Source organism: Bufo gargarizans, chromosome 10 (assembly GCF_014858855.1).
Source record: "Bufo gargarizans isolate SCDJY-AF-19 chromosome 10, ASM1485885v1, whole genome shotgun sequence".
Classification (NCBI taxonomy): domain Eukaryota; kingdom Metazoa; phylum Chordata; class Amphibia; order Anura; family Bufonidae; genus Bufo; species Bufo gargarizans.
In genome coordinates this window covers 37,534,544-37,550,799 of record NC_058089.1, presented here as the reverse complement: position 1 = coordinate 37,550,799, position 16,256 = coordinate 37,534,544, and the positions used below count along the sequence as shown (strand labels likewise).

At 45.5% G+C, this 16,256-nt stretch overlaps 1 protein-coding gene across 2 annotated transcripts in view; it reads right to left on the bottom strand.

The window, feature by feature from the left end:
• PPP2R5B (protein phosphatase 2 regulatory subunit B'beta) overlaps nucleotides 1–14,321 on the bottom strand; it is a 158,503-nt gene extending 144,182 nt beyond the window's left edge. The window contains exons 1-2 of one of the 2 annotated variants that reach the window (XM_044270393.1): nucleotides 13,316–14,321; nucleotides 11,666–12,006 (exon numbers count right to left, since the gene is read on the bottom strand). In XM_044270393.1, coding sequence (XP_044126328.1) covers nucleotides 11,666–11,858 — 193 coding nt within the window. In that variant the 5' untranslated portion in view covers nucleotides 11,859–12,006; nucleotides 13,316–14,321. The remainder of the gene's footprint in view (nucleotides 1–11,665; nucleotides 12,007–13,315) is intronic. The other variant, XM_044270394.1, reaches the window with a different exon arrangement.
• Between the last annotated feature and the right edge of the window lie 1,935 nt (nucleotides 14,322–16,256).

The window sequence follows — 16,256 nt, the reverse complement described above, 5'->3', positions numbered from 1 at the left end:
TGGAGGCACAAATGGTAAAAAAAAATTAGAATCTGACAGTGCAGTCATGTGAGTCTTAGGCCCCTTTCACACGGGCGAGTTTTCCGTGCGGGTGCGATGCGTGTGGCGAACGTATAGCACCCGCACTGAATCCTGATTTTCAAGCACGGTTGCTAGGAGACGATCGGGATGGAGACCCGATCATTATTATTTTCCCTTATAACATGGTTATAAGGGAAAATAATAGCATTCTGAATACAGAATGCATAGTAAACTAGCGCTGGAAGGGTTAAAAAAAAATAAAAAATAATTTAACTCACCTTAGTCCACTTGATCGCGAAGCCCGGCATCTCCTTGTGTCTCCTTTGTTGAATAGGACCTGTGGTGACTGGTGAGCATTAAATACAGGTAAAGGACCTTTGATGACGTCACTCCGGTCATCACATGGTCTTTTACCATGGTGATTCACCATGGTAAAAGATCATGTGACGTACCATGTGATGACCGGAGTGACGTCATCAAAGGTCCTTTACCTGTATTTAATGCTCACCAGTCACCACAGGTCCTATTCAACAAAGGAGACACAAGGAGATGCCGGGCTTCGCGATCAAGTGGACTAAAGTGAGTTAAAAAAAAAAAATTTTTTTTTTTTAACCCTTCCAGCGCTAGTTTACTATGCATTCTGTATTCAGAATGCTATTATTTTCCCTTATAACCATGTTATAAGGGAAAATAATACAATCTACAGAACACTGATCCCAAACCCGTACTTCTGTGAAGAAGTTCGGGTTTGGGTACCAAACATGCGCGATTTTTCTCACATGAGTGCAAAACGCATTACAATGTTTTGCACTCGTGCAGAAAAATCGCGCATTTTCCCGCAACTCACCCGCCTCTTATTCGGGCAAAAAAACTGACGCCCGTGTGAAAGAGGCCTTTCACCCTATATTTCTTATGTGTTGGTGACCTAAAGGACTGAGAAAGCAGCAATTATACTGTTAATATAACAGCCCCAGAGGCTCCGTCTTTGTCGATGGTCACCTCCCTTTGACACGATGAGTGGTACCAATATCATCAACTGGTTAAGTAAAAGAGGCCAATGGGAGGAATTGGGCAGGTTAAAGAGGACATAAAGTATTTGTCATAATAAGAATAGCTGCTCTCCTAATCAGCATTGAGCAGGTACAAAGAAAGTGACATCTATCTGACCATTTCACATCTACTGAGGTCTATCTAACGTCACTCCAGCTAAGCTCAGGAGGAGGTCAATGTATGTCACCAAAAGAGGCAGGGACCCGATGCTTGTGCAGGCAGTTGGGGACTGCTTTCAGTGTGGTACTCTAAAACTGTAAGGGGGTCATTTATCAATATATATAATATACGCAGAAATTAGGAACATGTCAGGCGTGATTGCGACACAGCAGCTAGCTGGACAGCAATCTGCGACTTCTCCACGCTCACGCCAGGTCTAAGAAAGTGGGCGTGGTGCGGGCGGGGGAAGGGGATGAGCCGGCAGGTCCGTATTATTTTCCATATTCTACGCCTGTTTCAGGCATAGAAAAAGGTCTAAATGTAAGACAGCTAGGAAGCTGTCTTACATTTAGAACTGGCAGAGGATCCTGGACCTTTGTGGACCGTGCGGTTTTTTGCGGTCCACAAATCGAGGATCCGCAAAACATGGATGGCACCCGCGTGCCTTCCGCAATTTGCAGAACGGAGCAGGAGGCCTATTATAGAAATGCCTATTCTTGTCCGCAAAACGGACAAGAATAGGACAGGACTCATAATTTTTGCGGGGCCACAGAACGGAGCAACGGATGGGGACAACACACAGAGTGCTGTCCGCATCTTTTGCGGACCCATTGAAATGAATAGTTCCGTACCCAAACCGTATGCGGAACGCAGAAAATGACCCGTATACGAACGCAAAATACGTTCATGTGAACGAGCCCAAACTAAGGCTGATCTGCCGCCAGCTTAGGGGTTTATTAAAGAGGACCTTTCATCGGTCCAAACATTGTGAACTAAGTATCCTGACATATACAGCGGCGCCCAGGGATCTCACTGCACTTACTATTATCCCTGGGCGCCGCTCCGTTCTCCCGTTATGTCCTCCGGTATGTTCGGGGACTTGGTTATAGTAGGAGGAGACTCCCCTTGTTCTGCTGAGCATCTCCTCCTCTTAGGCTGTAGCGCTGGCCAATCGCAGCGCAGAGCTCACAGCCTGGGAGAAAAAAACCTCCCAGGCTGTGAGCTCTGGCCAGCGCTACAGCCTAGGAGGAGGAGACGCCCAGCAGAACAAGATCAGACTCTGCCTACTATAACCAAGTCCCCTAAGTCTCCGCCTACTATAACCAAGTCCCCGAACATACCAGAGGACATAACAGAAGAACGGAGCGGCGCGCAGGGAAACTAGTAAGTGCAGTGAGATCCCTGCAGTGCCACTGTATATGTAAGGATACTTAGTTCACAATGTTTGGATGAAAGGTCCTCTTTAAGACCGGCGTCTGAAACGCTGGTCTTAATAAATGTGCCCTTAAAACTCTAAGGCCCCTTTCACACGGGCGAGTTTTCCGTGCGGGTGCGATCCGTGCGGCGAACGTATGGCACCCGCACTAAATCCTGACCCATTCATTTCTATGGGGCTGTGCACATGAGCGATGTTTTTAACGCATCACTTGTGCGTTCAGTTGAAATCGCAGCATGCTCTATATTTTCCGATTTTGACGTGACGCAGGCCCCATAGAAGTGAATGGGGTGTGTGAAAATCGGATGGTATCCGCAAGCAAGTACGGATGCCGTGCGATTTGCACGCATGGTTGCTAGGAGACCATCGGGATGGAGACCCGATCATTATTATTTTCCCTTATAACATGGTTATAAGGGAAAATAATAGCATTCTGAATACAGAATGCATAGTAAACCAGCGCTAGAGGGGTTAAAAAAAAATAAAAAAAAATTTAACTCACCTTAGTCCACTTGCTCGCGAAGCCGGCATCTCCTTGTGTCTCCGCTGCTGATGAACAGGACCTGGGGTGAGCTACTCCATTAAATAGAGCTTAAGGACCTTCGATGACGTCACTCCGGTCATCACATGATCTTTTACCATGGTGAATCACCATGGTAAAAGATCATGTGACGTACCATGTGATGACCAGAGTGACGTCATCGAAGGTCCTTAACCTGTATTTAATGGAGCAGCTCACCCCAGGTCCTGTTCATCAGCAGCGGAGACACAAGGAGATGCCGGGCTTCGCGAGCAAGTGGACTAAGGTGAGTTAAATTATTTTTTATTTTTTTTTAACCCCTCTAGCGCTGGTTTACTATGCATTCTGTATTTAGAATGCTATTATTTTCCCTTATAACCATGTTATAAGGGAAAATAATACAATCTTCAGAACATCAATCCCAAGCCCGAACTTCTATGAAGAAGTTCGGGTTTGGGTACCAAACATGCGCGATTTTTCTCACGCGAGTGCAACGCATGACAATGTTTTGCACTTGCGCAGAAAAAATTGCGCATTTTCCCGCAACGCACCCGGCTCTTATCCGGGCAAAAAAACGCACGCCCGTGTGAAAGAGGCCTAAAAGAACTGCTGTCTTGCTTAAAGAGGGCCTTTCACTCGTATACAAACTAAAAACTAACTCTATCTGTGGGCAGAGCGGCGCCCAGGGGTCCCCCTGCACTTACTAGTATGCCTGGGCGCCGCTCCGTTCGCCCAGTATATGCTCCGGTGTCTCAGCTCCGTCTGTTGTATTGGACTGATTTTTTTGTAGGAGGCGTGTCCCTTGCTGCAGTGCTGGCCAATCGCAGCACACAGCTCATAGACTGGCTATGAGCTGTGCGCTGCGATTGGCCAGTGCTGCAGCAAGGGACACGCCTCCTACAAAAAATCAGTCCAATACAACAGACGGAGCTGAGACACCGGAGCCTATAGCGGGCGAACGGAGCGGTGCCCAGGCATACTAGTAAGTGCAGGGGGACCCCTGGGCGCCGCTCTGCCCACAGATAGAGTTAGTTTTTAGTTTGTATACGAGTGAAAGGCCCTCTTTAAGTCTGCTGGAGTGAGAGAGTCCTCTGTAACTGGGATTGATTCTGGACCACTTCCAATCAGTGTCTGTGCAGTGGGATGAGAGAATCCATGTTACTCTTACCGGAAAAAGAGACCGGAGACTGGATGGCGCCAAGATACAATGGCGTGTGTTTCTATGTTACCGTAAGTTGCTCAGGCACGCTGTTCAAAACTGTAACCAAAAGCTATGTGCCTGTCAGAGAGCTGTACCCACTAAACTGTGTGCCCGCCAGAGAACTGTAACTAGTAAGCTGTGTGCCCACCAGAGAACTGTAACTAGTAGGCTGTGTGCCCACCAGAGAACTGTAACTACTATGCTGTGTGCCTGCCAGAGAACTGCAACTACTATGCTGTGTGCCTGCCAGAGAACTGTAACTAGTAAGAAGTATGCCTGCCAGAGAACTGTAACTAGTAAGCTGTGTGCCTGACAGAGAACTGTAACTACTATGCTGTGTGCCTGCCAGAGAACTGTAACTACTATGCTGTGTGTCTCCTGATGAACTGTAATAAAAAAAAAGCCTTCAGCCCATGAGTGTAACCCTGATGCATTGCTCCCCCTATTGGAATAAAGCTTCTTTACGTTTAACTGTACAGTGTACATCTCTTAGTGTGGGGTTCCATGTCAGGGTCAAGATCCACACACAGAACTGACCCTCATATCTATCATAATTTTAATACCCATCTATGAATCAATTTTCCAGTAGATCTATAATCTATCCAGTGGTGTAGCAAACTGGTGGACTGATATGTTCCTTCAAAGTGCTAAACAATTCTATTCAATCACTGAAAACAGTGCCCCTATTCAATTTTCAAGGTTGAAAAATGGGGATCAGACCCAAATTTAATGGACCCTCTTCTTCTAAGTGACCATTAGTGAGGTTGTCTGACTTTTTTTTTTATAAGCTCACCAAAGAAGGTTTATTTTCAGGCCTGCTGTGGTGTTCCTCACTTCCGGTCTGTGCTTACAGGCTGCAGTGGTGACATAGCCATATTTCGCACACTGCAGCCAATCACTGGTCACAATGTCACCACAGCAGCCTATAAACACAGACCTGAGGTGAGGAGCAGAGTGGCAGCACTGGAAATGGTGGTGGATTAAGTGGTGAGTTTTAGGCTGTTTTGTTACACATTTAGGGGCTTTGGGGAGATTTTGAAATGTCCGATAGCCTCTTTTGTGGCCACATGTGCTTTATGGCACAGTACATAAACCTTTCTATCGATCCATTGCATAGATATCTACAGTATCCATACATTGGTCTATCTATCTATCTTATGATTCTCCTGTCGATATATTCGTCTATGTCAAACAGCCAGAGATGAAAAAAAATCTTCTCCCTGAAGAAAATCTAATATAGCATAGACTGTATGACGCGGTTTGTGTTTTATTTCATTTCCTGAGTGGCTGGATAATGATTTGCTGACAGCAAAAAGAAATGAGTGTAAGATGAGCATAGAACAATACACGGGGGGAAAGGTGAATAGAAAGAAGGGGGAAAGGGACATTTGGAGTCAGAGACAGAGCAGAGAGGAGGGGTTGGATGGGCGGCAGGGAATATGGAGATGAGACAGATATGTGACAGAGATAAAGAGAGAGATGAGAGACAGCGTGTTATAAGAAGCAATGGGGAGAGAGAACGGAGTACGCAAAACAGAATTGGGAGACATACGGCAGAGACAGATACACAAGGGAGACAGCCTACAGAGACTGTAACCAAGGACACCCACAGAGCGCCTCTGTCACCATATGCCTCAGTCACAAAACCCAGCTCTATCCTGGTGCCAAGAACATGCTAAAAAATAGCACAATACACTGAATAATGACCATGGAGGCACAAATAATGTACTAGATTTTATAACCTTGCTATATAATTATAAAAAATATATATAATGGGTGATAACGAGAATGCCTCCTTTACCAAAGCATTGAACTCAAGCTAATTTAAAGCAAAGCAACTTTGGAACTCAATTTCCCCCCAATTTTGCTGAAGCTTGTGAACACCACCAAGAAGGGAGGGCACCATATGAATAGGTCCTCCTCTCTTCTGCTGTGAAGATGGCACCAGCACACTTCAGAAGCTCAGAAATGAGGTCTGCTGACTGGAGCCGCGGCCTACACGTAAGCAAGCTTCTGACGTCAAGTGAGGAGGGTTATTGGGAATGGAGAGACATTACATTTATCATGATGGGGAGCATCTACGAAAAGCTTCAGGCCTATTCACATCATGTGTCTTCTTTACATTTGGGGTGTACAGACCGTGTCTCCATGGGGCTCCATTAGTGCCTTGTGTTCACTTTCTCTACATAATAAATGCCATTTCCTGAAGTGAGACAGCTCCTTTAATACTTGGCACAACCCCTACAAATGTATATGTTTTATTAGCCTATGGGTGATGAATGTCACTTTACGGTATCTGTGACAGCCATCCGTTAATGCCGCGATCCTTTCAATAGCTTTTTATGACCTATCTGTATGACAGAAGACATTGTAGCCTATAGGTAAGGATGGCACCTTCATATACATTAGGCCAGGCATGTCCAAACTGCGGCCCTCCAGCTGTTCCAAAACTGCAACTCCCAGCATGCCTGGATAGCTTACAGCTATTAGAGCATGCTGGGAGTTGTAGTTTTGCAACAGCTAAGCAGAGATGTGATGTCAACAGGGCCCTAGAATTTCTTCACACTGTCTAGTATTTTTTTATATTTTGTATCATAATGTGAATATGGATGTCTCAGAAGAGGTCCCAAGAAGCACCCCCTCTATGAACCTGTTAGGTGCCCTGTTCAGATTGCGCCATAGGTCTGTACGTGTTAACACCTTCATACCTTGCAGCCTAACATCTTAATTTAGGAATATTAAATATTGTGAGAAGGGTATGGTTTGGGAGAACCAATATCTGCCTTTGAAATGGTTAAACTGTGGGTGTGTAAGCCTTGGGTGTGTCTCTGGGAACTGAAGGGTTAACCCAGACACAGGATAAGCAGGGTGGATAGTCTGTTTTGTCTATGTTAGGCCTCTTGTACACAAGCGTATTTTCTTTCCGTGTCCATTCCATTATTTTTTGCGGACCGTATGCGGAACCATTCACTTCAATGGGTCCGCGAAAAATGGAAGTTACTTAGTGTGCATTCCGTTTCCGTATATCCGTTCCACAAAAAATAGAACATGTCCTATTATTGTCTGCATTATGGACAAGGAGGGTACTGTTCTATGAAGGGCTAGCTGTTCCGTTCCGCAAAATACAGAATGCACACAAATGTCATCCGTATTTTTTGCGGATCCGTTTTTTGCAGACCACAAAATACATACGGTCGTGTGCAAGAGGCCTTATCCCCAGCTAACATAGACAGATTTGCAAAATACGTACTGGGACCTGCTTAGGCCTCTTTTACACGAGCGTGATGGATTAGGTCCGGATGCGTTTAGGGTGCATTCAGTGAAACTCGCACTATTTTGCAAGCAAGTTCAGTCAGTTTTGTCTGCAATTGCGTTCAGTTGCGTTTTGATGCGTTGTTCACGCGCGTGATAAAAAACCGAAGGTTTACAAACAACATCTCTTAACAACCATCAGTGAAAAACGCATCACACCCGCACTTGGTTGCGGATGTAATGCGTTTTTCACGCATCCACATTCACTTCTATGGGGCCAGGGCTGCTTGAAAATTGCAGAATATAGAACATGCTGCGATTTTTACGCAACGCAGAACTGATACGTGAAAAACAACGCTCCTGTACACAGCCCCATTGAAATTAATGGGTCAGGATTCAGTGCGGGTGCTATGCGTTCACGTCACGCATTGCACCCGCGCAGGAAACTCGCTCGTGTGAAAGGGGCCTTATACTGGAGTGATGAAGGTTGGCAGTAGGACGCTCACTCCCCCCAGGCTTCAGTCCTGGGCTTCCATAGCCCACAGCTGAGAGTCACATGGGTCGTTAGGGCCTAATTTAAAGCTCAGTGTAGAGGTGAGCAATACCTGGAGAAGCTGACTGCTGGACTACAGCCGGTATTACATGTGCCACTTGTACCTGTGGGCCGGGTAGCTGGTCCCACGTATAGTCAGGGACTGTCTTGTTGTATTAGGTACTTGCTCAGCTGAGCAGGGTTTGTTTACAGTGATGGTCAGTTCGTGGTGTTCACCTTACCTGCGTCGCGAGCCGCTCTGAAATCAACTGCAGTCACCGGGAGCAGGCAGTTCTGAGAACAGCCGCTGGGGGCCTTCATCAGGCTGTTCTCGGAACTGCCTGCTCCCGGAGACTGCATTTGATTTCAGAGCGGCTTACCTGTGCATCGCCGGACGGGTGAGTCTACCGTACTAAAGATGGCAGCCCGCATGTGTTCACTGGCAAACACTGCAAACTGACCATCACTGCTTGTTTGTTGAAGGCTACTTTCACACTAGTAACTTCAGTTACTGGTAATACAACCATCTGCATCCGTTCTGAACGGATATGGTTGTATTATCTTTAACATACCCAAAACGGATCCGTACCAATTGACTTGCATTGTGGGTCATAACGGATACGTCTTGCTCCACATCCCAGGACTGAAGGCAAACCGCAGCATGCTGGCGGTTTGCTCTCCAATATGAGAACGGAATACATTTTTGGAGCATTCCGTTCTGATCAGTTATTGTCCCCATTGACAATGAATGGGGACAAAACCGAAGGTTTTTTTTTTCCAGTATTGAGACCCCATGATGGATAAAAACACTTAAATCGGACTCTATCCTGTGTGTGTCCCTGCTTCCTGCACAGCTACCAAGTGTCTACCAGAGCCCCCCACCCAATATATATACCTTCAATTAGGCTGCAAGATGTATTAAACATTAATGAGCAGGCCAACAGACCATTGAGAATAGTCCACCTTTGTACATTCAAGGTGCTGGAGGCATCCGTCAACAGCAGCTGTCCTATCTGTTGACTGTTTCCAGGTAGTAACAGATTTTTTTTTTTTTTTTTTTTTAAGAATAAATTAATGGAAAAAAAAGATATAACGGATATGCAAATTTTTATAACCAGTGGAGCATCACTTTAACCATTTACATCATGTTAGTCCTTTCATTGTCCACCTTGACACAACCAAATACTTGACCATGTAAACAGTATGCGGTGATAAAATGCACCTTGTGTCTGAACAGTGTGAATTAAGGATGAAGACCTGCTGGGCTTTATTGTATAGGACTCCTTATTGTGAATGCGCTCATAAAAAGGAGATGCACTACCATGCAGTGCACATTAATATTTAACATCAGGATGGGGGAGGGGGGTGTATGGAATATGCAATGCAATGAATTCTCTGCATCATATACCAGAACACTGGCTTCCGGGGAAGTGCACATACTGCATAGTGGATTGCTTCTCCCAGAAGACCGTGTGAGAAAAGGAGAGCGAGAGACGGGGAGGATAAAGGGATGGGCCCAGCCTCTAGAATGGCATTATAAAAGATGATAATGGTATCTGAACAGTTAGAGCTATTGATCCGAGGATCAGCGTCATGGAGAGTGGAAGGAGGGGCAGAGAGGATGGATGAGCTAGAAGGGGGGAGAGAAGCCAAATGGATCTGGAGGGTGGTCACATAAAGCTGGAAGATACAGACACGGCGATAAAATCCTTTTCCATTGGGTCACCCTTAATTGTGCAAAACTATATGGATGCAGAAAATGCAACATCTGATACACTGTCATACTGACAGATGCAGCAGGCATTACCTTTAGGGCTCATTTCCGTTTTTTTCACTGAAATGTGCTGTCCGCATTTTCTACGGACAGTACATGTACCCATTCATTTAAATGTGTCTGTTCACATTTCAGTTTTATTTTTTATTTTTTTGACTATGGGTCAGTAAAAAAAAAAAAAAATCACAGGGACGTGCACTACTTTGATCCGTGATGCGGACCAAGCCCGCCCATTGAAGTCTATGGGTCTGTGAGAATCACTGACTCACATGCGTGTTACGTCCGTTTTTCACTGAAGACTAATAGGAGATTCTTTGGAAATGTATTTTCAGTGGAGCAACGTCGGTGAATTACAGATGACACACGGATGGTAAAAAACGGACACCCGGATCCTTTACGGACATGTTCATATAAGGGCTCATGCACACGACAGTATTTTGCGTTCAGTATACTGGCCGTTTTTTTTAAGTCAGTATGCGGTATATATACTGAACCATTCATTTCATTCCGTTTCAGTATTTCCGTGCCGTGAAAAGATAGAACATGTCCTATTCTTGTCCGCAAATCACGGTGCTTGGCTCCATTCAAGTCAATGGGTCCGCAAAAAAAATGGAACACATACGGAAATGCATCCGTATGTCTTCCGTATCTGTTCTGTTTCTGTTGAACCATCTATTGAAAATGTTATGCCCAGACCAATTTTTTTCTATGTCATTACTGTATACTGTATATGCCATACGGAAAAAACAGAAACACAATGGAAACAAAAAACGGAACAACGTATCCGTAAAAAACGGACCGCAAAACACTGAAAAAGCCATACGGTCGTGTGCATGAGCCCTTACACGTACGCTTTTTTTTTTTCACGGACGTGACACTGATGTGTGAACGAGGCCTTAGGGTAGGTTTATACAAGGTCTTCTTGGCAAGAGTTTTAGCGCGGATTTGCACGTCGAATCTGCACAGAAAAAGCCTTCCATTGCATTCGATAGGAGGCCACACTGTTCACACGGCCAAGGACTTGTCCAGTGTCGTTTTTTCAGGCCAAGAACGTACATGTCCATTCATGGCGTGGTTACCGCATGGACACTTTAGAAAGCCACAACGGGGCCTGCTCATGGTTTAACTCCTTTCAATAGAGCTAAACCGAGAGCGGGACCGCACCATTCAAAGTGAAAACGGAAAACGGAACAGCAGAAACCCCAGCAGTGGACTTTGATGTAGTCAAAATCTGTTGTGCGAGCCTCTTTCACACGAGCGTGACGGATTGGCTCCAGATGTGTTCAGTGAAACTTGCAAGCAAGTTCAGTCAGTTTTGTCTGCGATTGTGCTCAGTTCTTCGCTTTTTTTTTTCCATGCGGGTACAATGCGTTTTGACGTTTTTCTCACACATGATAAAAAACTGAAGGTTTACAAACATCTCCTAGCAACCATCAGTGAAAAGCACATTGCATCCACACTTGCTTCCAGATGCAATGCGTTTTTCACTGAAGCCCCATTCACTTCTATGGGGGTCAGGGCTGCGTGAAAAACACAGACTATAGAACATGCTGCGTTTTTCACGCAACGCAGAACGCTCATGTACACAGATCCATTGAAATGAATGGGTCAGGATTCTGTGCGGGTGCTATGCATTCACGTCACGGATTGCACCTGCGCGGAAAACTCGCTTGTGTGAAAGGGGCCTTACACCGGCACCAGACTGGTATTAAACACTGATGTAGCTGAGCCGAGTCTGATATCCTATATCATGTAAATGCACAGCATTTTCTTAACTGAAGGACTTATTATAACTCACAAATCAGCTCTGCTGCATCTGTATGTAACAGGGGGTCACTGGGCCAGTAAACAAAGGAGATCTTCCAGTAAAGGCCAGTCCAACACGATTTTTAATCAACTGGATCTAAGACATCAAAGAAATGGCAGGAAGACATGCCTACCTTTCAAAGGAGGTAAGGGTGTTAGCTCTTGTTGCTTGCTCTGGTAGCGGAACTGAGAAGAGCTGTGTGATCTTCGCTGACGGGAGCGAGGAAGAGTGCGACGAGAAAATCCATCTACCTTGTCTGCAGCCAAGACGGGGGATAGGCCCGGGGAGGATGGACTGGTGGGGGTAATAGGAAGCTTGGTCTCCATTAGTATGTTCAAGGCAGCAGCAGTAGGGAGATGTCACTGGTGGTTAGCTTGGCAGAAGATGATGGACACGCACTGGGACTTATTAACAATCTAGGCCCAGGTGGGTCCTAGTGGAAGCAGGATCACCCATGGACAGCAGATGGAGAAGCTGAAAGGAGAAGAGAAGATTAAGAACATGAATGTATGTCCAAGTAAAGCAATAAAACATCATTAAAATTTCATATCCAGTGAAGATTATGGAAATGTATACAAATTTTGACAAACTCAGCAGTAATGTACAGTATGGCATTCCATGTGTCCAGCTCCAAAATTCCTAAAGGTACTGCTGTCAAATGCCCTTCGCTTGCTATGGCACAGACAAAAATTACTCCTTATGGGTTAAAGTATTTTAGCGGTTTGTCTTAGGCTACATGCACAGGGGTGCGGGCTGTCTTCCGCACTAATTTCTATGTGTTTCTGGACCAAAAACCATGTGTTGCTTAACTTGCTTGCAGTTGCAACTGATGTCGTTTTGAAGCAGATCTAACCCTTCGAAAAGGGTGAAATCCATACAAAGAATTGACATGTTATAGATTTTAAAATCCGCACGGCAGGTCACTTTCTGCACGGAAGGAAAAAAGCAAAGTGTACAGGAGATTTGTCAGATCTCATACACTTTGCCAGTACTGTATTACACTGATGTTTTTCCGCACAAGAATCCGCGCAGAAAAGTCTGCACATAAGGCCTCATGTACTCGATCGTTTTTGTGGTCCGCATCCGAGCCGCATTTTTTGCGGCTCGGGTGCAGACCCTGTCACTTCAATGGGGCCGCAAAAGATGCACTTCGTTCCGTGGCCCCACAAAAAAAATATAACATGTCCTATTTTTGCGGACAAGAATAGGTATTTCTACAATGGGCCGCCTGTTCCGTGTTTTGCGGATCCGTGATTTGTGGACTGTAAAAAAAAAAAAAAACGGCACAGTCGTGTGCATGAGGCCTAAGATGCAACATGTGCAGGTAGCCCTATGATGAGTAACTTCTCTTGGACCAGTTCCAGGTGTCACTGGTTTGCAGACCTTGTAATGGTCCTATCCCTGCCATACCCTGCAGTCAGTGCCAACATTATGAAGACACAGCCTGTATGAGCACATCACGTTGCATACATTATTCATGAGACATTTATTCTTAGCATTTTCCTTCTATGTACCAGAAATTCAGATGCTTTATTTCTTACGAGACCTTATATCGTACTCATAATGCATCATAAACCTCAAGTGACAAAATACATAAAAAAATGGATTCAGAATCCAGAATTTCAGTTCAAGACAAAGGAAATTCGATGTGAGACGGTTAACATTAACGAGGTTGTCTATATCTGCATTAGCTTTGAATTATTATATTTTTTACTAGACTTCTACACATGAAGAACAGAAATCCTTTGTAATATTATCTCCCAACAGAAGGGCTATGACTTACAGTTGCGGATTTTCCTATAGGCTCTTGCTTTAATAATGATCCTTCCCGTGTAGATCTTTGTGTGGAATCTGCATCCAAAGTCTAAGCTAATCAATGAAGATCAGGCCTCAAGCGGGATGAAATTCAAATTTACAGCTGAACAAGATCCAGATAGCTCAGCCCAAGTGACCCAAAGAAGAAGCCCGTAGTTCACGCCTCTCCTCTGAAATTGTAGAAGTAGGTCCTTCAAGAGGTTCTAGAAGGAGCACAGATGATCCCTGCACAAGACGGCACCATGCAGTCTCCCGATATACGGTTAGAAAGCCAATTCTCTGGTCTACAGAGTTAATAAGATATCCTCAGGCTATGCACAGCTTCCAATGTTCCGGAGACTGAAATCCTCTCTAGGACCCAAAGCAATCTATGGGCTGTGCAGGATCCACAAGAATAATAAATTTAGAAAATAGATATTGGCAGCCGGTATGGTGTGCTGAACCAGTGCATTCCTAATTTTTTTACAGGACTTCAGGCCTGGAAAATTCTGCATTAACCCTTCGACCTCCAGAACATCGATATGAATGAAAATCCTGCTGCAAAAGAAGCAACGTTAGGTAAAATCACCTTTTGCCTTCAAGCATCCCGGTGGGATCAGGTGGAGGAGCATAGAATAATTCTAGCATTGCATTAAATAGAGCCTCAGACCCGCTTGTGGGACCCGTAATTATTCTAAATCCTGCAGGATGGTAATTATAGAAGGAGCCGGCACAGCTGAGGCCGTCTGCAGTGAAATGATCCTAGTTTGAGGGTTTCCTCCTTTATAGCATTTTGCATAGGCCCCTGTGACCCTCCTTACTGTCAACCTGTCCTTGATCCATAGAAGCAGTCTTCATGCGATCTGATAGCCCTGCAGTTTCCCTGTCTCTTCGGTTAATAGGCAGATGCAATGATTGGATGGGATGGGGAGGATAGCCCAGGTTTTTCTCCTTCAATATCAGCAGCCTTGGTTCATCTCTAGCTGCAGGATCAGTACAATGACAAAACCCAAACCTATTCCTCCCCCCCTGCACTTCTCCCAAATATCATGTGACCGTGAGGGAGCAGATGATTGGCCTCTTAATAATAGGGTCTGCGTCACTGCTGGGGGGTGATGTCACTTCTCTATAAAACCATTGGTTGCAGTCATGCTGGATTTAAAGAGACAGCTGCCTGTGCAGTAGTGCTGTGCTGCTCTGAGTATGGAAAAGATGTGTGCACACGGTGGGAATATACCGTAGCTGTACACCGAAGGCACCGCAGCAGAACGCGTTTGCAGCAAGCATCTTCTTGATATTTTTGCATTTGCATCTACTTTGGACAAAAATGCATTTTTTTTCTTTTTTTTTTTTTTTTACTTTTTCTTTGTAAATCCTAGAATTTGCTGCAGTTTTGTGTAAATGTTTCCATCTGACTTTAATTTAAATAAACTCCATTCACACCATGCAGCTAACGACTGCATCGTCTTGGATGAAATGCATCTGCTATTATAATATACTAGGACCGGGCTTCCCTCGGGTATATTTAATCTATTCCATTAAATGTTTGTGTGTGTCGTTAAAAGATATCAACACTATCCACTATGACATCTACAGCACCCTGTCCCCAAAACGGTGACCCCCCCCCCCCGTCCCTTAACACTGACCCCCCCAACAGTGCCCTGTCCCTTTAAAATTGGACCTCCACAGCAGCCCACCCCCTTAACTTTGACCTTTACAGCAGCCTTCCCCTTTAACAGTGACTTTCACAGCATACCACCCCCTTGACAGTGACCTCCACAGGGGCCCGCCCCTTAACCACCTCCGGACCGCCTAACGCGCCGATGCGTCCGGAAGGTGGTTGCTTTTCTCCTCCTGGACGCATCGGCGCGTCATCTCGCGAGACGCGAGATTTCGCCGCAGCCGGCCCGCACATGCGCATCGCGGGCCGGCATTTCTTCGAGAAGCATTTCGTCAGGACCTGCCAGCCAGCGATCATTGGCTGGCAGGTTGCTGATTTTCAAAAAAGCCAATCACAGAGCAGTATAGCAGATCATATTAGTAAATATGATCTGTTATATGGCTGCCTGCTCCTCTGCTGGTTCTTTTCGTCGGTTGGATCCAGCAGAGGAGCAGGCTTCACAGTGAGTACACCAACAGTACATACTTAGCCCCAGATCACCCCCCTGAACCCCTATTAACCCTTTGATCACCCCTTCTAGCCCCTGTCAATCACTAGTGAAAGGAAAAAAAGTGATCAGTGCAAACTGTCACTTTTTTTTTTCACTGGTATTGACCGTTAGGTTTTAGGTAGTTAGGTCCCTTGGTTAGGTAGTTAGGGATCAGTTAGCGCCCAGCCCACCGCACCGCAGTCCGTTATTCGCTGATTAGCGTATCGCTAATCAGCATTTGTACTTTTATAGTATCTGGAAGTGATCAAAACTGATCACGGTCAGATCTATAACTGTATTAGTGTCACTTTAGGTTCGCCCTCCACCCAAAACGCAGTGTTTGCCCGATCAGGCCTGATCGGTCGCCCACACGTGCGTTCGCCCACACCCGCCCCACCGCAGTGACAAAAAAAATTTTTTTTTTGATCGCTGCACATCCACTTTACACGCACTGCGGCGATAAAAAAATCACTTTTGATATTTTTTTATCAACCGCAGCGGCCTCCGGTACTTCGCTAGCCTCCCCTTTGTAAGACAGGCTTGCTTTTTTTACCTGGGTAGTCTCAGGGAATACCCCTAAATTTAGTTGCCCACATGTCAAACAGGGGGTATTCCTCTGAAGAGGCCTACAGGCTTCTGACCCAGTCGGATGAGGAGTGGGAACCCTCATCTGATGAATCCAGCGGGTCAGAATACGAACCTGTAGAAAGCAGCGGCTCTCTGACCCAAAGTTCGGACGAGGAGGCTGAGGTCCCTGATAGAACCAGGCGTACCCGGCCC